Source organism: Eschrichtius robustus, chromosome 12 (genome assembly GCF_028021215.1).
Source record: "Eschrichtius robustus isolate mEscRob2 chromosome 12, mEscRob2.pri, whole genome shotgun sequence".
Taxonomy (NCBI): Eukaryota; Metazoa; Chordata; class Mammalia; order Artiodactyla; family Eschrichtiidae; genus Eschrichtius; species Eschrichtius robustus.
The window spans coordinates 104393527-104416709 of record NC_090835.1 but is presented as its reverse complement, the minus strand read 5'-3'; the positions used below and the strand labels follow the sequence as shown (position 1 = coordinate 104416709).

The 23183-nt window shown below is 39.4% G+C and overlaps 1 protein-coding gene across 1 annotated transcript in view; it reads right to left on the bottom strand.

Moving 5' to 3' along the window:
- The window catches only part of F13A1 (coagulation factor XIII A chain), a 140447-nt gene that overhangs the window by 60677 nt on the left and 56587 nt on the right, over positions 1 to 23183 (bottom strand). Inside the window, exons 4-5 of the mRNA XM_068558050.1 lie at positions 19485 to 19603; positions 16928 to 17035 (exon numbers count right to left, since the gene is read on the bottom strand). Of these exons, the coding sequence (XP_068414151.1) occupies positions 16928 to 17035; positions 19485 to 19603 (227 nt within the window). The remainder of the gene's footprint in view (positions 1 to 16927; positions 17036 to 19484; positions 19604 to 23183) is intronic.

The window sequence follows — 23183 nt, the reverse complement described above, 5'->3', positions numbered from 1 at the left end:
GTCCTCTCCAGACTCTGACGCTGGGCAAGCTAAGGCTTCCAGTGCCTTCTGTATTCCTGCGTGATGAAAACGGTTCCACTTCTGTTCAGTTCACTGTTATTTGTCAGGGAAAGAGATGTGATGATGAGAGTGCGAGGGGAAACCAAATAACCAAGACTCCCTCTTATATAGCGTATGATTGTCGTAAGGTGGTGTAGAAAAGCAGGCAGGAAGAGTTGTCATGTTTCCTACGTGCTTGGGAGAAGATACACACAGGGCCCTTGGTCTGGTTGGAATGGTGCTGGAGAATGTGTGAGGAAGACCTACAAAAGAAGACAGCTCAAGTAGGGATCTTGTCTTGATAGAAGGAGAGTTAAAAGCTGACAAATGACAGAAGATGTTTGAGTGGGGGCCCAGAGTCTCATGGTCTAACGAGTTTTGACTTTGAGGATGGGTGGCAGACTCTAATAAATTGAAAAAGTAAGCAGATGCTGTCATAGGAACCATTAAGAATTAATAAGAAATTAGATTCCCATGGGTGCCTTGAAGAGTTTGTTTTTTAAGAAGTTGCATTACAGAAGTATTTTCTTTATGATTGCTCAAGGTGATTAAAGTTGCATAATTTTGTTCAAAGATATCTCCAGTTATAATACATAAAGGGCCTGGGGTATTATAGTTTAAATATAGGGGAGACTTAAGCAAAGAATGGCAATCTTGAATATTTGGGAAAACCTGGCTACACGTTCAGACCACAGTCATTTGGTAGCAGCAGACCTCAAGTGCAGGAATCTTTCGTGTTTAGACAATAAAACAGGGGGCAGGAATGAACAGTTTCAAGGCATCCTGTCAGTTTCTTGGGGGTCACTGCTGCATCTTACTTCCTTTGCTGTAGCTTTCATGATGTTTAATTACAGTCAGAAGAATTTCTAGGTGGGGAGCATTGGGAGTTTTTCCAAAAACTGATGGCACTTTAACAATGTCTATATGTTGACATGACAATGGTTTATAGCCTTTGCTCTTCAACATGTGGTCTGTGGACCAACAGCAGTGGAATGCCCGGGAACTGGTTGGAAATGCAGACTCTCAGGCTCCTCCCCAGACCTACTAAATCAGAACCTGGCTTTTAACAAAATCCCCAGGTGACTTCTGTGCACATTAGTTTGAGAAGCATAGGTTCAGACTACACTGAAAAGACATTAGTAAGCAATGTAGAACATATGATTGAAGCAGGTGTGTTTGGATTATGACAACCATAGAAGAGATATTAAAATATGGTGATTTGTTTATGTGTTCATGGCCTTGCTAATTAACAGCCCACCCCCAGCACTTGCCCAGACCCCTCTCTTAGGCCTGCTGAGTTTAGTGTTTATAAAAGTCTATCCTCCCCAGGGGGTCGTGAGTACATTGAGAACAGAGATAAAAATCGATGCCTTTCTGACTTCTAGCAGGTATTGGCCAAGAGCAGGCGCTCAATAGCTGCTGAATAATCCGTTGTATATTCAACAAGCATATAGGCATTGCACATCTGAGTACGAGTAAGATCTTCTCTGTGAAAAGAGATGGTCGAAAACCCATCAAGCAGAAGTAAATGTTATCAATATTAATACAGAAAGATGTACAGGGTGAGTCGGGCCCCAACAGAAGGAGCAATCAGTTTTATTAGATTGGAGGGTGTGGTGACGGTTGTGGGCTGGATAGAGAAAATGACATGAAAGCTAGGTCTGGAGGGGCTGAGGTCCAGAAAAGGTTATCTACATGGTAGAGAGAGTTTGAATAATTGCTTGGTGTCATGAAGAAATATGGCAAGTTCAAGGATCTACTGCAAGTATCATGTAAGTAGGCAATATTGGACAAAGTAGAAACTACTGGAAGAAAACACTTAAGATGTGCAAGCAACTTCTATTTTTCCCCTTTGACTCTGTCCAGTTAGGTTAAAGGGAAGGTAACTAAACAGTTAATTTGTTTAATGTAGAAAAAAATTAATCCGTTAGAGATTACTGAAGGACCCCATTCAACTCACTGCAAACTCCTTCCTTTGAGGTTAACTTTGACTTTATCCTGTAACTCCATGAAATGACTGGAGTGCAGCAGGGTTTAGCCAACAATTCTGGTTCTATTCATGATCAATAATTCTCCTTGCAGTTGAACTGATTATTTACATCTGCATCTATTATAGTGAAGCCTGAAGAGTACCTTGGTAGGCTATGATGTGGTTTGGTATTTGTGAGTAGGTAGATTCAGCTTTAACTCACATTACCAGTTTCTTATCCTTATCATTGAGAAATGGGATAGAGCAATGAATCTCAGAGGTAAAAGTTCCTAAATTATGGTTCTGATGACTGATTTTCAAACAGACAGCCATTAATTAAAAGTGTTATTTATAGCATACAGCCGAACCCAATCAGCCAAAGGGAAGAGTAAGGGAAAGAAGAGCTCTCTCCTCTACAGACCTTTTAATTCTTAATGCTGAGCTGTCTCCCTGTTGCTGGATAAATCACAGCTCTCATTTATTAGCATTTAGCCAGATTAGCTACTGTTTTCTAATTAGAATATTGATTTCTGGGGAGCCTAGATAAGGAAAGAGATAAGTCTTTAGTGACAGATGTAAATGGTTAAATAATAGCCCCCACCCTAGACAATAAGATATGCTTGGGGGACACTTCAAGGGCATTCCGGTCCCTTGTCAGGACACAGTTGACTGTGAGCACCCTATCATGAACTCTGAGTTGAACCAGTGACAGAATGAAATGTCTTGGTCTTGCATCACTGGTGGTCAACAAGAAAATATGAGCCCAGGACTTCGGACAGGGAGCATTATTCAACTTCATTAAGGTTTCACTAAACTGTCCTCTCATAATACCTACAATATTGGAAAAAATGAAAAAACCAGCCCCTTTGAAAGTCACTATCGGCAACCTCAGTGGCATAACATAATTCAGTAAACTTCAAAACCTGATCCAAGAAAAGGGGAGGATTTTGGAGTGTGGCAGAGGGGCAGCTTGGCTCAGCTTCTAACCCTGACCACCAGGGCTTCAGAAGCCCTACTGTCAAGTCACCAAAATCCTGAGGTTGCTCATTTGTATTTCAAAATGTGGAAAGAAACAAACTGAATTAAAATGCTGATCTTTTCCTTGTTCTGACGAGAATCATGGAAATGACTGCTGTGGAGAAGTGGGTGAAAAAGGGTCTGCGTCCCTTAAAAGGTAGAGATTCTGGGACTACAGTGGAGAAATGATACAAAGCCTGAGAGGTATCTCCATGTGGGAAGGAGATCTACCTCCAATTAGGTAGAGTAGACTCTAGAATGAGAAATTTAACAGAATCCTAAAAGAAAGAGCAGAGCCCAAGGATTTTAACAGAGTTTGCCATCTCGTCAGCTAAACTCCCTCCTCTGCTCCAGTCTGTCTCGGGGTACAAAAGAGTAGAATGAAATACATTGGCCTCAAACTGTAGTTCAGAGGTTAAATCAAACTAATCTTGGATTGGAGAGTCAAGATTTTATCTACAGTATGTTACAGCAAATAGAACACTTGGAGAAGAGTTATGCAAGTATGAGCATGAATAAAAAGAAAAGCAAAGAGGAAAGAGAGAGAATGGAAAAACTATACATGGAAGAAAACAAAATTAAGGAACATACAGGAGTTTCTCACAACCTCCTAGGAGATCACAGACCTAAAGGAACACATTGGGCACCAACTCACATCATCATGCAACTAAAGATAAATTATAAACTGTAAGAAACAGAATAGATAATGTTCAAAATAAAATTAATGACATAGAAGAAAAGCTTGAGGTGAAGAAAATGCTAATGAAAAAGATAAAGAGATGAAGTTATTAGAGAGAAGCTAATAGTTATGGAAGACAAGGATGATACAACATAAGGATAATTAGTATCCTTAAAATAGAGAACCCAACAAATAAAACAGAAGATATATTCATGACATAATATAAGAAAATTTTACCTAATTGAGGAAACACTGAATCTATACATTGGAAGAGCAATCTGAGCTCCAGGGTAATTTGATGCAGAACGCTCACTACCTAGGAACTTTAATTAATTAATCTAGTTGAACTTATGGTTAAAGAAATAATTGTTCAGTCCTACAGACAGAAAATGCAAATTAACAATAAGGGGAAAACAGGGCTGTCTTTAGACTTCTCCAGAACAACCAGTTGATGTCATCCACATTTGCATGGTCCTGAGAGGAGGGTGGACCCAAGAATATTATGCACAGCTAAGCTGTTCTGTGAGTATAAGGACAACCAGCACACATTTTCAAACATGAAGGATCTCAGAGAACACAGGACCCATCACAACCAAACCACTTGAAAAGTGATATCAAGATAATTAAGGGATGAATCTAGCACAGATCCCAGTAACAGAGACTCTGTGGTAAAGATCCAGGGGTGAGAAAAATCCACATACGTTCAAAAATCTTTGGGAATCACAGTAACAGAATGAATATGAATTTTAAAACTTGATAATGTAAAAACAATGATAATCCTAAGAAAAAAATTAGACCTGAGGGAGGAAAGAGGAAAGGAAGAATGGAAGTACTGATGTTTTAATGTGTTCATCTCTCTTAGTTAACCAACACTACCTAAAACATAATTTAAAACATATAATTACTTTATTCTTTTAATGGTTTTCATAATTTTCTAATAACCTTAGAGGGATCTGTTAGGCAATAATATTTCTTGTAGTAAAGAAATATTTATTTGAAGTTTAACAGTTTCTTCTGTCGTAATTCAGTTTTTTCTTGTGTGAAAGTAAAATTTAATAAAATTAAATAAAACAAATTAAATGTAACACTTTATTAAGTAGAATGATACCATTCAGCATAAATACAAACAAACAGACGAATGGATCACAGTAGAGAACACAGAAGTAGACCCTAGAATTATAGTTAACTGATTTTTGACAAAGTTGCAAAGGCAATTCCATGGGCGAAGGATAATCTTTTTAACAAACGGTATTGGAACAATTGGATATTCATATGCAAAAATGAACTTTGATTTATACCTTGAACCATATTAAAAATTATCTCAAAATGGATCATAGACCTAAGTATAAAAACTAAAAAAGTATAAAAATTTCCAGAAGAAAACATAGGGGGAAAATTTTGTGCCTTTCGATTAGGCAAAAGATTCCTTAGATGTGATACCAAAGAAGGATCCATAAAGAAAATATTTACCAATTGAACTTCATCAAATTAGGAACTTTTGCTCTTTGAAAGACATAGTTAAGAGAATGAAAAGATTAGTCCAGAGTGGGAGAAAACATTTGTAAATAATATATGTGATAAAGAACTTGTATCCAAAATATGTAAAGAATGCTTGAAACTCAATAATAAGAAAATGAACAAAATTTAAGGGCATGGGCAAAATAATTGAAGAGATACTACATCCAAGAAGATATATGGATGGCAAATAAGCACGACGAAAGATGCTCAACATCACTAGTTATAGGGAAATGCAAATTAAAACCACAATGAGATAGCACTGCACACCTATTAGAAAGTCTAAAATTAAAGACTGATCATATCAAGTGTCGGGGAAGACGCAAGCACCTGGGACTCTTATACACTTCTGGTGGGAACGTAAAATGGTAAACCCATCGTGGTAGTTTCTTAAAAATTAAACATATACCTACCATGTGACCCAGCCGTCCTACTCGTAGGTATTTATCTAAGAGAAATAAAAGCTTATGTCTATACAAAGACTTTCACATGAATATTCCTAGCTTTTTGTAAGAGGAAAAAATTGGAGGCAGCCCAAATGTCCATCAGCAAGTGAATGGATAAACAAATTGTGGGTCATCTATACAATGGAACACTACTCAGAAATTAAAGGAGGGAACTGCTCATACAAACAGTAACATGGATGAATCTCAAAATGAGATAAAGAAGCGTGAAAGAAGCCAGACAAAAAATGCACATACTGCATGATTCCACTTATATAAAATTATAGAAAGCATAAATCAATATGTAATGACAGAAAGCAGAACAGTAATTGCCTGGGAATGGTAGACAAAGCAGGAAGTTGCAAAAGGGAGAAATTACAAAGGAAACTTCTGAGCAGTGATGGATGTATTTATTATTTCCATTTTGGTGATGGTTTCACGGGTGCATCAAAATGATCAAACTGTGCATTTTAAACATGTGCATTTTATTGTATGTCAACAATAGCTCAATAAGGCTATAAAAAGTAAGTATAATACCTTGTAATTATACTAGCATATATAGTAAAATACCATTTATGATCTTAAAACTATATTTGTTTATTTAAATATCTATCTAGTTGGAATGATGTACATCAAATATTAATAATGGTTATTTCTTGATGGTGAAATTAGGGGTGATTTTTTTGAGGGAAGGTTTTTTTTTAACTTTTATCTTAAAATTTTTCTGAATTGTCTGAATTCTTTTTTAGAAAGCATTATCATTTTTTTAACCAAAAAATTAAAAAGACCTTTCATTTAAAAAGCTGGAAGCAAAAAAATAAAAATAAAAAAAAAAAAATTAAAAAAAAAAAAAAAATAAAAAATAAAAAGCTGGAAGCAGATATGCCAAGATGCTGTGCTCAATTCTTGCAGAGAGAATAAATATAATTATTATTTTCTTCTTTATACTTCTAAAAATGTTTAGAATTTTCTCAAATATTTACCCTAAGGGAGAGAATAGTTAAAATTCTTTTTATGCCCAGTTGGGTGGGCTGCCTCTCTGAATTCAAGGCTTAGGTCCATTACAGTCTGTATAATTACTATTTTTTGGTGCTTCTTTTTAAATATGTAAAGGTATTTTTCTTATCCTGTGTGCACATTTTATACGGCTATGATAAGGTGACTTTTCTCTGTTATAAACCTATTATATGCCGTTAAATTTCAATGTTAAAAGTTGTGTTCTCATAAAGGCTAGGATTTCTAATTCTTATAGAATACAGTTTTATACCTAATCTTGCCCATAGTAGTTTTTCAAAGACCATTGGAAGTGAATTTGGGGCAACATAAACTAGTTTCAAAGGTGGAGAGCTAAATTTGAGAAGGAGAAGGACTATTCCTTGAAGAAGAGTCTTTCCAGGTTTTGTGAACAAGCCCCCAGGTACAGTCTGGTGGAGATGAATCTTAATTGTAGGTGGAAGTTGTACAGCAGGTGTCAAATTGTGTCCGTGACACTCTAGGGTTCCAATCACTTTGGAAAACTGGCAGATTCTTATCAAGTTAAACATATACATGCCCTGTGATTTAGACATGCCATCTTTAACTACCTACCTCAGAAATACGAAAGTGTATGTACAAAGTGACTTGTACCAGAGTGTTCCTAACAGCTTTATTCATAAGAGGCCCAAACTGGAAACATCTCAGATGTCCATCAGCAGGTGAACAGATAGACAAACTGGGATATAGAATACGATAAAATACTGCTTGCCAGTGCAAAGGAACACATTGAAGACACGTGCAAGAATTGACTGAGTAGAAGAAGCCAGCCCCAAATAGTACATACTGTATGAATCCAGTTATGTGAGATTTAAGAAAAGGCAAATCGGACTTCCCTGGTGGCGCAGTGGTTAAGAATCCACCTGCCAACACAGGGGACACGGGTTTGAGCCCTGGTCCGGGAAGATCCCACACGCCGCGGAGCAACTAAGCCCGTGTGCCACAACTACTGAAGCCTGCGTGCCTAGAGCCCGTGCTCCGCAACAAGAGAAGCCACCGCAATGAGACGCCCGCGCACCGCGATGAAGAGTAGCCCCTGCTCGCCGCAACTAGAGAAAGTCCACGCGCAGCAACGAAGACCCAATGCAGCCAAAAAAAAAAAAAAAAACACAGTCAAATCTATTGTAAGGAATCAGAATAGTGGTTGTTTGCTTCTGGGGATGTGGAATGATTACAAGAGAGCACGAGGGAAATTTCTGGGCTGATGGTAATGTTTATATTTTGGTTACACTGGGGTAGTGATTACCCCAATCAAAACTCATTGAATGTTACATTTAATACCCATACATTTCACTGTATGTAAATTTTACTTCACAAAAAACACATAAAAAACCACATGAGCTAACCCTAACCTATATTGCGAAGCGTATAACCACTGTCTGCAAATGTGCTCTGCTTTATAGACTTGACACAAGCTCTGACAGGAGTTGGTAATTAGCTTCATTTTTTATGAAAATCTTTACAACTAGAGATTATTAACCTTGTCTCCCTTGGTAACTGAGGATTCTTATTTGGTCCAAACATATTTTACTAATTGACAATCGTGAAAGAAATAACAAAAGGTGGACCGAGAGAGAGAGAGAGAGAGAGAGAGAGAGAGAGAGAGAGATACTGAGATTTTAAGCTTTCCGAGCATTGCCTGCTGTTTTTCATTGCTATTCCGCTGCTGTGTGGTGCAGGGCTGGTGTATAGAATGGACCTCCAAAAATATCTGAATGAAGGAATGGATGGATGAATAGATGAATGGGAAAGGGAAAGAGCAGAACAAGGAGAGGAAAGGAAAAGGATGTCAAGGGAGAGGAGAGGGGAAGGAGAGAGGGCAAGAAGGGATGCAAAGTGCATAGCCCTGAGAGGGCATATCCTAAAGGGCGGTGCTGGCTTTGCTGCATTTCTATTTATCCATCCTGGGGATGTCTGCCCCAGGAGACCAGAGCAGCCCTGACTGCACAGCCTGGAAGGAGTGCTGAGAAGCAGCCCCGTGTTTCAGAAATAGCCAATGTGATTACAAAATAGATGTAGCCCTGAAACCTCATTCCGGGAAGCAATTCGGGGAAAGCAGACATTTAGATTGACTGTGATTATCACATTCGAGAGACGGCTTGTAATAAATGTCTGTTTTTCTCCCAAAATATGGGGAGCACAGGCATAAGAAATGTAACCTTAATAATTGAGAAACCAAGCTGTTTGCCCACAAATGGAAACTTCATTACATTGCTAGTTTTTAACCACAAGAGACGAAAATGATGTCTGAACGGTTCATTTGTCTCCTCAACCCCTCCACCCCAACTTAAAAGAGAAGGATTGAATGAGACAGAGCTTGTAAAAGGCATTACTTTTGTACCCAAGGAGGTCATGTGATACGGAGAGAGGACAGGGAGAGGACAAATACAGGGGCCATGTAACATCGTGTGTGGAATAGTGGGGTCAGGCAACCTGAGATCCATTTCCAGTTTGACCGGTGGGTGACCTTGGATAAGTCATTTAACTTCCTGATACTTCTGTCTCTTCATCTGCACATTGGTTATTTATGAAATGGATACAGTTTCTCAAAATTGCCTATGAAAACAATTTCCGTTAGGTACATTCTATTTTCCTACTGGCTTCCAATCTATTTGTCGATTGTTAAAAATTCTTCGATAAACAGAAATGAAAATCCCTGGTGAATGAGGTGACCTTACGGCATTATGTTTAGTTTGAAAGGAACTAGAGATCGTCCTGACTCTGTACCTCCCATTCATCACTGGATTCCCTTAGCCATTCCTAAACCTTAGGAAGGCCTCCCGTGCTTGTGGGTACCTTGACTCCAACTTTAAGATTTAAAAAAACTTACTAGAATTAGTAGTTTACCCTGTTGAACTACAATCACGTTTTTCGTTAATCCTAACTGGTAGATTCTCCAAAGTTGCCACCCGTGGGAGCTCTTGATTGAGATTGGAAAGGTTATCAAGAGCAACAGAGACCTCTAGCTTTTTCTCCTCTATCAGAGTGAGGAATGTCATTCTTGACATTCCTGGGCAAGAATCATGGAGACAGAAAATAACAATTTAAGATAAGAAAGCAGGTAGGATCAGAGCTCCAGAAACTCTGGATGGGGGCTGAAATCCATGAAGGAACCTACATCAGGCAATGGTCGCCAGCCTGGAAATTTTAACTCTTAGGCATCTGCAAAATTATGCAGGCGTGCGAGTCATTGCCACTTTTCCAAAACACCAATGGAAGTCATATCTTTACCTTCACACAGGTGGCATCGAGTCACACTGAGTGCTTGCACTGAATGTACCACTCCCATGAGAAATTCTGTTTGGCCGTTAGATAAATCTCTGACGCAAGAATGGGGAAGCAAGTTATTATTACATAAATATGCTTTTTTGATAGAGGAAATTTTTCCAAAAATAAGATCCGTAAGGGGAAACGTGAAGAAGCTCCTCGGTGGGGAAATGGTTGGGGACAATGGCTCTTAAGCACCTGAGTCCTCAGATTTCTCCAGGACAATTCACTCCAAGAAAGGGGGTTCTTAGCTGCTTATAAAACAGAGGAGCAGTTACGTAGTGCTTTAACATTTGTATTTTTTTTTTTAAATAAAAGTTTTAGGGAGCTATGCTTTGGCTGGTCTGTATGATCACGGACTAGACTTCACGTATTTATTTCTGATTCTAAAGTTCATTTGGGGTAACTGGGTGGAATTTCTAACCCAAGTGAATTTGTAAATGTAGTCTGAATAGTTGAAATAGTTTGTTGCATGAAGAGGTTTGCTGAATGTGAAGCTTTCTACGAGATGACCAAGTAAACAACTGGGGAAAAATAAAAACACCGTTCTGTAGTAGCTTCCTGTGAAGCTGTTTAGCAAAATATCAAAGGAGTGATGTCATGACTGTCTTTTTCATGCTTGGAAGAAAAAAAAATAACAGTCTAAATACTGGGACAAGAAGAAGGGGAAGAAAGAGGGACAAAGCGACAAGTAGCTTTATTTTCAGTTTATCTGTGAGATCACGTATGCTTGGGGGTCAGAAGCTCTGAAGTCCACTTTGCCTGCAAGGTCTACAGTCATTCGTCTTGTGTTGGGCCCTAGGGAACTCCAGGACCTATACTTCCGCTAGTGGTCAGTTTGATTTACTAGCTGGAGTGCAAGATTTTTTTTTTTTGTAACACTAAAGAGTACACCGAACATGATTGGTTAAAAAAAAAGTTCAACCTTGAGTTAGTTCCCAAAAGGCACAGTTAGAATAGGGTATTAATGGGGATTAATGATGGCATCCTGTTTCGATGTTAGCAAAAGACCAGGGTTAAAAATAAATGTGTACACCTCAAGGGAAGCAGGAAGGCCCAGACTGGCAACAATGTAAAGACTGGTATTTAAAAATATGTAACTAGCATATTGACATTTTTTCTTCTCTCCTTCCTTCCAAAATTTCCCCAAAATGTCACTTTTTAAAAAAATTGTAGTTGAAACAAATAAGTCCCCAGAGGGGCAAGTTTCCCCTGACTACATGTTCCTGCAGTGCTTTTGGTGATGGCTATTTGGATGTAATTTCCACCAAGGAAAAAGGGTTTCCATGAATAATAGCGTGGCTTATTATTGCTCTGGACCCTTGTCAGTTATTCTTCTACCTTTTCATCCAATATCCCAACATTTGTTAGGTCACTGCTTTGTCCTGGAAAACCTCTGAGGAAAGCTTGAGAGGTTTGCTTTCTCCTACAACCCTATGCTTATTTCATCAGAGACTTTGCCATACTGTGTTGAAATGTTCTACTTACAAGTCTGTCTTCTCTGTTAGACTATAAGCTCTGTGAAGGCAGAAACTATGTTTGTTTGTTTTTTTTACAACTGTACCTAGACTGGAGATTCTCAATAAATACTTGTTGAATGAATGAGCTAATACTGAGTGTTTTACTACCATGAGCATCATTACAGCAATTACTACCATCACTGTCACCAATACCACCATCAAAGCACATCACCACCATCATCAGCCCTATTATCACCACCATCAAACCACATCACCACCACCACAGCCACCAATACCACCATCAAACCATATTTGGCACCTAGTCTTCTTTGGGAACTCTTTCCCCAGGGACCCAATGCCTCTGGCTATTTAGAATTCTCTGATTTATGCCTTTCTTCACTTATTCCCCTATTTCAAAATTCACCTGTTCTGGAACCCATTCCCTTGGGTCCTTCTTTTCTAGGAGATAGCTACCAGTGACCAGTGACCTTGGATAAGTCATTTAACTTCCTGATACTTCTGTCTCTTCATCTGTACACTGGTTATTTATGAAATGGATATAGTTTCTCAAAATTGGCTATGAAAACAACTTCCGTTAGGTAAATTCTGTTTTCCTACTGGCTTCCAATCTATTTGTCAATTGTTAAAAATTCTTCAATAAACAGAAATGAAAATCCCTGGTGAATGACGGATTAACTTGATGTAGGAATTGTGTCATTGGTGCTAGTGTGTTGGTGGTGGCCGTCTAAGGTCTAATATGACCTGAGAGCAAGGACAGTATCTAGTTCCAGCTCAGCCACTTATTTGTGTGTGACCTTGAGTGACATCATTTCCAAGGGCCTCCACCCCTTTACCTAGAAGACCCCTGGAGAGTCTTCCACATCTCATGTACTGGTTCTGTGTGCATTTTGACACAGATCTCCTATTAATAAGTCTCAACTCAAAGGAGCGAACCTGCACTGAGGTGGGATGCTAGGGCTTCCACAGTGAATAAGCGAGCAGTATCCACAGGCCCAGCGGCCACGGCAGGGCCAGTATGGGAGAACTTCTCTGCCCAGAGTTGCTGCCAGATCCCATCAGTCATGAGGCAGAAGCAGGCAGGGACCAGTTACCACCCAGCAGTAAAGGCAGGCTATTGTCACCATCTCTCTTTTCCCCAGGACCCTGCTGTTCTTGTCACATGGCATAGCACACCTGTCTTGAGCTTGGATAAGTCATTTAACTTCCTGTCTTGCGAGTGTGACTGGGGCTAGAGTCCATGTCTGGTTACTTCACTGTAATTCAGGGTCCGTGATGGAATGCTTTATTAGTGCCCTGTGAGCAAAATAAGTTTTCAGATGGCACGAAGCATCCTTCTAAAGTTTTCCTGGCACATTTCCTGGCAATTGTCCTGGTGGGGACTGTCACATCAGATACGAGGTGGAAAGCAAACAGTAATCAAGTAGTTTAAAGGAGGAAGTATAACTATTGATACTATGTATAAAATAGGTAACTCATGAGAACCTACTGTACAGCACGGGGAACTCCCCTCAGTGCTCTGTGGTGACCTAAATGGGAAGGAAATCCAAAAAAGAGGGGACATATGTATACGTATAACTGATTCACTTTGCTGTACAGCAGAAACTAACACAACATTGTTGTTTTTATTGAAGTATCAGGAAGTTAAATGACTTATTCAAGGTCACAAGGTCACTGGTGACAAAGCAATTATATGCCAATAAAAATCAAATAAATAAATAAATAAATAAATAAAATTTTTAAAATGAAAAAGAAAGGAGGAAGTATAACTCTGGACAAGGTTTTTCTTTTTTCTAATCTCTTAAAAAAATTTTTTCTCTCTTAAATCAATCTGCAGTGTAGCTTCGGTAAAATGTGCCACTCACTATTTAGAAAAACCTAAATAAAAGTTCGCTTATGTAAGGTTATAGCATCTCAGGACCAATCCCCAGACAATGAGTTTTAGAGGAGTTTTAGACTTTCCTGTAAAACCCTTTACAGGAGTTTTGGACTTTCTTTCCCCTGGGAAAACCCAATAGCCCAAGGCTGTCCAGATTGTCATAAACTTTCCTGATTTTCACATCACAGTGAAGTAACAGCAGCTCAAAAGAACTAAATATTGAATTTATAAAGGGAAAAAATAGAAGAAAGAAGAACATTGTTTTGAAGGAGAAAACGGAATTCTTGCTGCCACGGGGAATATAACAAGTGTGATCTGAGTACAGAGACAAAATTTCATTTTAAAGATAAAGGAGGCCCGGAGAGGCTGAGTGATTGGTCCTGGGTCACATAGGAAATTCGCGCAAGAGTCAGAACCGAGAGGTCTGATGTGACCTGGACCAGGGCCTTCCCGCAGGATGCTGCCTCCACTTTCTCTTCAGCAGAAGAAGGAAAGCCAGCAGGTTTTGAATAAGGTAAGAAAACAGATCCTCCACGCAGGCCGGAAGAGAGGGTTATGTTCATGGCACTGGCAGGGAAGCTGAACCTCGAAGGGGTTTAGTGCTGTGGCCCTCCCTGGGGGTGATTTTGACCCAGAGGGACATTTGGAAATATCTAAAGACATTCTTGGTTGTCACAACTCCTGGCATTTCTTGGGTAGAAGCCGTGGTTGCTGCTAAATATCCTCTAGTGTGTAGGATACCCCCAGGGCAAAGAACGGCCCAAGGTCATAAACACTAGACGACAAAGATTTTTATCTGGGGACTGGAAAGCCAGATTTAGATCACCATCATCATCACCCTCATCAGAAAGTGAGATAAGCCAGATAATAACCTGAGTTATTATCTGTGCTCATATAGCACCGAGCACCCATCTGCTTTCTGCAAATTCCTGGCCTGTCTTCAGTGCCAGACTTTGCCGTGACCACAGGAAGCAAATTAGTCTTTGGGGCCCCAGTCACCTGCTCTTGCCTCCTATTCCCTCTCTACCCTCTGCAGGTGCCCAGCCAGGACCAGGCTGCTCGTCCCACTCCTTCCTGGCAGTAACTGAGCCCAGGAAAGTTCTGCCTTCCATCACTGTCACCTTGGCATGAACTGCAGTCAATGTGCTACCCCTCCCAGAGAATTTGCATGTCACGGTGTATCCTGTTCCAGTATTTGTATCCTATAAAAGGAATTTCCTGCCTCAGTGACCAGGCTGGGGAGATGATTGAGAACTTTTAAAACGACCACACAGCTCTCTCTGTTCTTCCAGTGGAGTGGACCAGCCCCCTAGAAAACATCCACAGGCCTATCTGCTCGGACCCAGGGTTCTGGCTAGACTCAAGCAACTTCAGAACATTTTCTTTCTGGGCTCCCTAAATACATCTTCTCATATTTTAAAGCAAATCTTTATTGAGAAATTTGAGGGGTTTCTGTTTTTTTTTTTTTTTTTCTTTCAGTCTTTGCTTAACTTCCCTCAGCAATTTCATGATAGATTTCCAGGATTTGTGAACAGGAGAGGAACTCCCTGAGTGACCAGAAAACAATTGATTTTTGGGGAAAGTTGCATATTTTTTATTGATTTTTGGAGGCTCAGTATTTTACTTTCTAAAATCATTATAACTGAATAGATTTTGGAAAGATTCACAGAGCTCTTCTAAGGATTAAAAGAGATAATAGATATAAAAAGATTTTGAAAACTCTCAAACGTATATTTTGTGTATGTAAACGATGGTGGTGGTGGAAATAGAGATATTGCCCAGGGTGGACCTCTCCCCTAACACCCAAGGCCTCTCCCTCCAAAAATAAAACCAAACCAACTCCCCCAAATTGATTCTGTCCGGTTCTAAATCTTGTGAGTCATAGATTTTCAAAATCAGAACTTCATAGGCTTTTTATGATTAATAAAATTTCAAGGCAATTTGCATTAGGATTCTCTGCTTAATTCAAGACTTAACAGCTTCCATTTGGCCAGATGTCACCATAGTGTTGGGTTAGCTGCTTCCTATTTGCGTCCCTCTTGCTTTGGCTTGTGTTAGGTAGTGATTTCTAGACTTGTAAATATACCCACACCATGTGAGTAAGCTCGGGCTGACGAGCATGTCATTTCAGAGTGCCTAACAAGGAATTAATTTATATCTAAACACTGCGAGCAACTGCTTCCCTCCTCACTGCAAACCTATCATGATGACTTCAAAGGAGAAAAGGGAGAATTTTGTCCATGAAACAGGAAAAAGAGTGACTGACTGCAGGTCTAATGCATGTTGTAATAAATAGCTATTATAAAGAAATTCCCAAATTCTTTAGAATCCATTGTCTTTTCACTTGCATAGTTTATGTTGCATACATAAAATAACAACAGAAAACAAAACTGCCTTTAGATGTTCGTTCTTACCTTCTCTTTTTAAGCTCCACTTTTCTTAAATTTACACACAGCCTAGTTACTAATAAAACAATCTTTGTTCTTAAGAGCTAACCATAAATTACATTTCATATCATTCTCAGTCTACTATCTTTATATAAACAATATTTGATTTTGATTTTATTTAACTTAAACCAAACCCAAAGACAGCATTCTTTCAGAGAGATTGTTTTTTTAAATAAAACTTAAGGAAATTGGTAACAAAAAGGAGTATTTGTTGCTCAGTCTTTGATTGTATGAAATAGCACCTAGCTTAATGTTCTTTTCAGGAATATTCTGCTCGTAAATCAGATTTGATTCTCTTTCATACACCAAGGGCAGGATCTGTGGGTGCGGCACGTTGATACGGTCCAAGGCTGCACAGGACCCGGTCCGCACGTCAGTACGGTCCAGGACTTGGGCAACACAATTAATTCACCGCCCACACCTGACCCCCAACCTTCCCACTCATGACAATTGTATCTCCTCTCTCAGGAAGCTGTCCCATTGCGGGGTCTGTGCATTCCCAGAGATGTTTCAGGATCTCCTGCAGAGGCCAGCAAGGAAGGTAGAAAATGTCTAGTTTTGGAATCAGCAGACCTGGGTTCTAGCTGAGGCTTTGTCACTGACAAACTGTCATCACACTGTTTCCTAACTTGTAAAATGGCATGGGTAATGCCACCCCCTCCCCACTTATCTCATGTGAGTACTGTGAAGAATCAATGTCCATTTCATAAACTATAAAGCCCTGTGGTGAGGTATCATTGAACTGAAAGCTGGGATTAGTCGTTTATTTCTTTACTCTTACTATGGGTGTGAGTAAATGTAGAAAATTTCCATCTTGCAGGGGTTTTTTTTGATGCCCTTTGATGTTTGTTTGTTGATTGATTGATTATAGTTGCTGACATTTTGTCATGGTCACTCTCAGCCCCTAGGCAAAGATTCTAAAGAATAAGTGATCTATACTGTCCACGTCATCTATCGGCATTTGTCTGAAGCCAAAGCAACATACAGTACTGATATAAGAATTTTGTTTTACGGCACATGACAAGTTCAGGGAATTACAGACTCTTCCAAATAAAAGTCCATTATGTGTAAGTCACCATTTCAACAGCACTTAATGAGCTGACATCTATACTGAGGCAAATGACGTGTGTAATCGATTTTAGTAATCAGTGGTTGTTCTTACCATGGCAGATCCAACACGGCTGACTTTGATGGGATTCCCTCTGCCAGAAAGGTCCATCTTTGCTCTGTCCATCACATACAGGCAAGCATCGAGGATGCCATCCTCAAACTATTTGGAGAAAAAAAATTTGATACTATTTAATGTCCACTCTGAAAACAAGACATTCTCTGTTGAAAAATAAAATGAAACCACAACCTCATGTTTAGAAATGTGTATTTCCTAGATGGTAATCACTCATAATCTTTAGCATGAAATATCAAGGTGGAAGGAAGGAGACACCCTCTTTTATTTTTTAGTAAAATGATTAAGAACTTAAATGCTAGCTAGAAATATAAACAGAACTACTAGCGAGCTGATGTACTCAAGGATCAAGAACTGACTTGAAGTTCTTCAGAAAATTGTAGGGTTAATTTAGAGGATCTCTCCAGCATATTGGCTCCAGCGCCAAGGCAAGGGAATGAGCCATTTACCAAAGTCAGGCCAAAGTCTGGAGCCCTCAAAAGCAACATGAGTCCTTGTACATATCGACAGTAAATGGCTCTCAGGTACATTTCAGGAAGGCACTTCAGGTCTGCACTGGAAATTGTAGGAGACCTCACCGTAGTGAATGTCTGTCTAAGGTTTCCTCTCTTCTGAGATAAGGTGGACTCCAGGGTCAAAGAGAGGGCAGGAAGGCTTAGAGAAAGGAGATTGTATTATCAAGGGACCCGTCGGGTAGTCAGTTCAATTTCCTTAGAAAGAACTCCTAGCCACATACAATGCCAAAATTTTCCAAACAAGGAACAAAGACAAAAGAGTTAAAAAAAAAAAAAAAAGGGCAAAATTGGAAGATTATACTTATACTGTACCTCATTGTACAGAATATTTCCCTGAATACAGAAACCTTGTATATTATCCTCCCAAGGGCTTAGGACAGAAACCACAATCTTAATGGCTAATTTCCATGCAATTCTTTATTAAACTCCAGTTGGAACACCAACTCTGCGTGTATCCTAAACTGATGTGATAGATGCAGAAATGGGTAATTGCACTAGCTCTCCAGGTGAATAAGAACTCATTACTCTGGTTCTTATGAGGCAGCACCTTCCAGCTCTGTCTGTGGGGCATGACAGCCACGAGCTGGAAAGGTAAAGACATAGAGAACTACACTACAAACTCCTGGCTTGGCTGGTTGTTTGGACTGAAGTACACAAATTAATGGGCTCCGAATGACAGTAGAGACAGGCAGTGGCTGTGCTCAAGGGCATCTATCCAAAGGCAGGTGGGCTGGGGAGTACACGACCATGCTTGGGACCCTTTCCCAGCCCTCCTTGCTACCCACCTAGATGACTTTTTTCCTTGTTAGCTCTCTCTCTATTGTCACATTGGGGGCATAAATAGAATCACACCTAAAGGTTAGGAATTAGGGACCCAAGGCAAGAGCACCAGACAATAAGCAATGGTCACGGGTTGTATGTCACTCAGGAAGGGGAGGACTGGGAACCAGGGAGCCAGGCAGGGACCCCAAAACTGGGAAAGGGCACATAGATCATTAGCCTGGCAGGACGTCAGAAAGGCAGGCAGGCAAACCCGAACCCTGGGCGTGTGATTCTCAGGAGTTAGTGAGAAGGAGCGAGACGTAAAGCTGGGTGGACAAGACAAGAGCCAGTGATGACAGCCCAGTGGTCGGGCTCGAGCAGGGCTGAGCACTGTGGGGAGAGCCCATGTGGAAGTTTAAACAAGGATCTCAGGCCAAGAAAGTATCATGTGACCTGGTGAGGTCAGGTTCTGTGACATCTGCCCCTGGATACCCAGAACGATGGTGCACAATTCCAACCATTTCAGCCAAAACGCTGAGAAATGACACATTCACCTGCCCTCACGTTGCTAATGGGAAGTCGTTTCTGAATCACAGGACCTGAGTCTGTTTATGGAAATATGGTAAAAATATTCATTTGCTCCATTGTTAAAGATACCGAGCTGAAATAGTTTGAACCATTGAATGTCTCAAATGAAACACCATTTGCTACCTTATATCCAGACAGTAATTTGAGGCTGCAGCTGATTAAATGTCTTGAGGTGAAAGCCCAGTGGGCCCTCCTTCGACTAAATGGTAGCATTCTTTTCTAATTAGCATATCTAATCCTAACACTTAAAAAAAGTGATTTCTTTGAGTTGGGCACTTGCCTTTCTGTATCCTTTGCATTATTATCAAAACACTTTTCCTTATAAGAAAAGAAAAACATGGATGGGTTCATTCCAGCTTGGAGAGCAGAGTCTAAGCTCATGAGATTTCACTGTACTGAGTTTGCAAAGCATTTCTCACTGGAATGCCATATCATCCATACAATCTCCCGTCTCTGTAACATTGTAATAACTGAAAATATGTGATTTCAGTTGATAAATTATGCAGGTGCCTTTCTAAGTCTCTACTCCCAGGCTATCTTGGAGTCTCAGATTCTGAAAAGCAGGAAATTGTGCTTCTCTCATATCGACACATAGCACCCTGCAGTGATACATGGGGCTAAAAATATTAAGTAAAAATGTCCTTGACGATGACAAATTTTAAGTGGCTCACCTGACCATAGCTCCAGCTTCTACTCTTGATGTCATTGAAGTCTCCATAAAAAATAACCCCGATGTCATTCAGGACATATTCTTCTCTTTCTTTTTCATTATCCAGGTATACTGCATCCTCTGCATTGAAATTTAAACATAATGACTATTACCAAACCAGAAGGTTTTCATATACTTGCAAGTTTGTTTCGGTCCTAAATTGCTAAACAGGAAAAAACTAAATGGGAAAAAAAGTCTTTTGTTTCACTAAAGGTAGCTCATTTCACAACATGTAATTTTAGCAATGGTGAACATAATTAGTGGCCAAGATCAGTCTGTAAATGATGACATTTGTCAGCAAAATGCTGACAAACTCTGGCTCTTTAAGTTCCAAGTAGCACAATTAAATTGACAAGTCTCAGTAAACATTTTAGGATTCTGTTGCATCAGTGGTTTCAGAATCAGAATTCTATAATGCAGATAAAAGTCTGTAACACAGATCAAAAAATAATTTCCAAATTATTAATGTTAATAGAATTCCAAATGATTTTAAAACAAGTCTGGGGCATATTAGGAGGCTGGAGTACCATCTGTCATGCCTGGTTAGTGACCCATCAGGGACAGGAGGAGAGAGGCTGGGCTTTGTCTCCTTTCAAGGAAAAATCCTTGTGCATGTGTTGGTAAGTGTGTGTCCAATCAGCCTCCCTGGTCATCTTCCTCCATTGCAAGGACTTTTCTTCCCTGTGGCTATAATCTCAGGAAAACCTCGCTCCCCATCTGCCTACTCAGTAATCAGCTGGTACTTATTCCCAGGCCAGGTGTGAAAGCAGCAAAAGCATCTTTAACGCAGGCAGGACCATACAGGCTATAAGTTATACTCAGGTCAATTTGCAGGCTTGGAAATGGTCGATTTTGGTTCTGATCGGGGACATCGTTCATCACATTTCTCTGGCCCTACTTGCCATCCTATTACCTTCTCAGGGTTCTTTCCTCCTCATTCCCTGATAAGGTTTTTACCATCTCTCTGGAGTAGTGGTTGTCAACCCTGGCTGCACATTAGAATCATCCGGGTAGATTTACAAACTCTTGATTCCAGCTGAACTCTAGATCGATTGCATCAGAATCTCTGGGAGTAAGGGTGAGATCCAGGCATCAGGGTTTTAAAATTAATTAACTAATTAATTAATTTTAAGCTCCCCAGTGATTCTGATATGCAGCCGGAGTTGAGAACAAATGCTCTAGCCCCTTGCTGCTCAAAGAATGATGGAAAGACAAGCCACATCAGCACCACCTGGGACCTTGTGAGAAATGCAGAATCTCAGGGCCCAGTTCTGACCTACCAAAGCAGAATTTGCATGTTAACAAGGTTCCCCGGGATTTGTGTGTACATTAAAGTTTGCCAAGTGCTGCTCCGTCCAACCAGCTTGGATCCCCATTCTGGGCTGTATTATAGCTTTGATAGAACCCTTTGGAGATTCTGTGGTCTTGTCTGCTCTCCAGTACTTTCTTGTAACTTCCTTTCCATTCTTTGCCTCTTGCCTACCATTTGCGTGGTTTCATGCAACAGTAAATACACACACGCATACACACATTTACATATTTACTAGTGTCCAATAAACTACACACATTTAAATTGTATAATTTCACAACCAAAATAATAAACATGTCCATCACCCCAAAAACTTCCTTGTACCGCTTTGTAATTCCTCCCTCCCAATCCTCTCCCTGATGTCCCAGCCCGGCCAGGGAACCATTAATCTGCTTTCTATCACTGTAAGTTCATTTGCATTTTCTACAATTTTATATAAAAAGAACTGTACAGTATGCACACTTTTGGGGGTCTCGCTTCTTTCACTCAGGCTAATTCTTTTGGGACTTACTCATGTTGCTGTGTGCATCAATAGCTTATTCACCCCAAAGCCACTTTACCTTTCTAGAAGGATCAGAGTTACAGGACAAATGTGCCACAGCCTTCCCCCCGCCCTCGCCAGCGTGAACTTTGATGCTTCAGACTTCTGGCCTTTCTGGGTTCCATGGTTTTACCAGCAATCTCTATACAGTCATGTGACTCCTCAACTGAAATGACAGCTTCATTTCCAAGTGGAACAAAGCAGAGGTAACACATAAAGAAGTGACAACAGAAATATCGAGGTCAATAGTTCTGAGTAAAATCGGAAAAGAATACATTTATTTTAAAATAAAATAATCTCAGAATATGTGTAAAAGGACATTGACCGTTTACATGCACACCTTTTACAGCCTGCCACCAGATGATGCTATCAAAATGGCCTGAAAAGGAAAGGCTACGTTTAAAAAATTCCTCTATAGTAGTGGTTTAACTGTTGTAACTATTGTAATAATAAACATCTTAGCCAAGTGGGTTTCAAATGCCTGCTATTGAGGTAAAACTCCTCTTAAGGCCACTGAGGTCTAGAAGTCCCATTTAGGAATGTTTAAAGATGTTTTCCTTATAATATAAGATGTTTATGGACTTGTCCTGTAAGATATTAGATTGTATTATAAGCTACCATAATTTAAACAACTGGTGTAAAATTAGATTAATGGGTCAAAATAGGTAGCCTAGAAATAGATGTTACAGTATGCATCTGTCTGTCTATGAAATAAATTTATGATAAAAGAAATGTTATAAATCAAAGAGGCTGACTGGAGTGTCCATTAATTCAGCTGAGAAAATTGGCTGCTTGGGAAAAGTAAATTTTTTGTACCCCAGAGTAAACTGAACATTAATTTAGAACCTGAATTTAAAAATACAAAGCATAAAAAATCCAGAGTAAAATAACTATGAATATTTATTTGGTCTCCAAGTGAGAAAGTTTTATCAAGACAAAGATAAAAGAAAAAAATCAAAAAGGAAATGATCACTGCATTTTATTTGATATAAATGTAAAACTTGAATTTCGGATATAATAAAATATAAAGTCTACAACAAACTAGAGAGATATTTGCAACAATAGAAAATGTTAGTAGATTTTCCTTACATGTAGAGAATTCCAATAAATTGATAAGAAAATCATGAGGTGTATAAAAGAAAGCCAGTAAAGGGAAAACCAGTTCACAGATGAGGAAACGTGAACAGAAAACAATTTAAAAAACCTTTAATTAAGTAGTAATCCAAGAACTGCAAAGGTTTAAAAAGAAATTATGTGTATATATCCATTTGTCTATGTATTTTATTTTATAATACTCAGTACCAGCTACTGTGTGATGAATTGCCAATCTACTGATGGGATTGTAATTGCTACAATATTTTAAAAAGCAACTTGGCAATTGTATCATTAGCCTTGAAGACATTCATGATCTTTGATCCAGAGCAATGAATCTATCTATCTTCCATTTGGTATTGTAACTCCTGCTACTACAGACCAACAGCTGAACTAACTGTAAGAATGAAAGCGTTTAAGGGCTAGACTACAAAATGAAGTTTTCCTTCAAAATCTTCATTAAATGGCTCTGAGAAGATTGACTCATCTTTGAAGAGCATCACATTGGGTGAGATTCACATGATTGCTGACCCTCCCCAGTTCCCACCTGTTTCTATAAGTTATCAGTGTGCTTAACTTCCTGTCTTAATCTATTATATGTAAGATCTTTTCTTTTTCTGAGTCAAGAGAAAGAAAAACTTATCGAATAAATAAATTTAATAAATAAAACATATTAAATAATTCTTTAAACAGTGTAATTTGCTCATTTATAGCGTGCC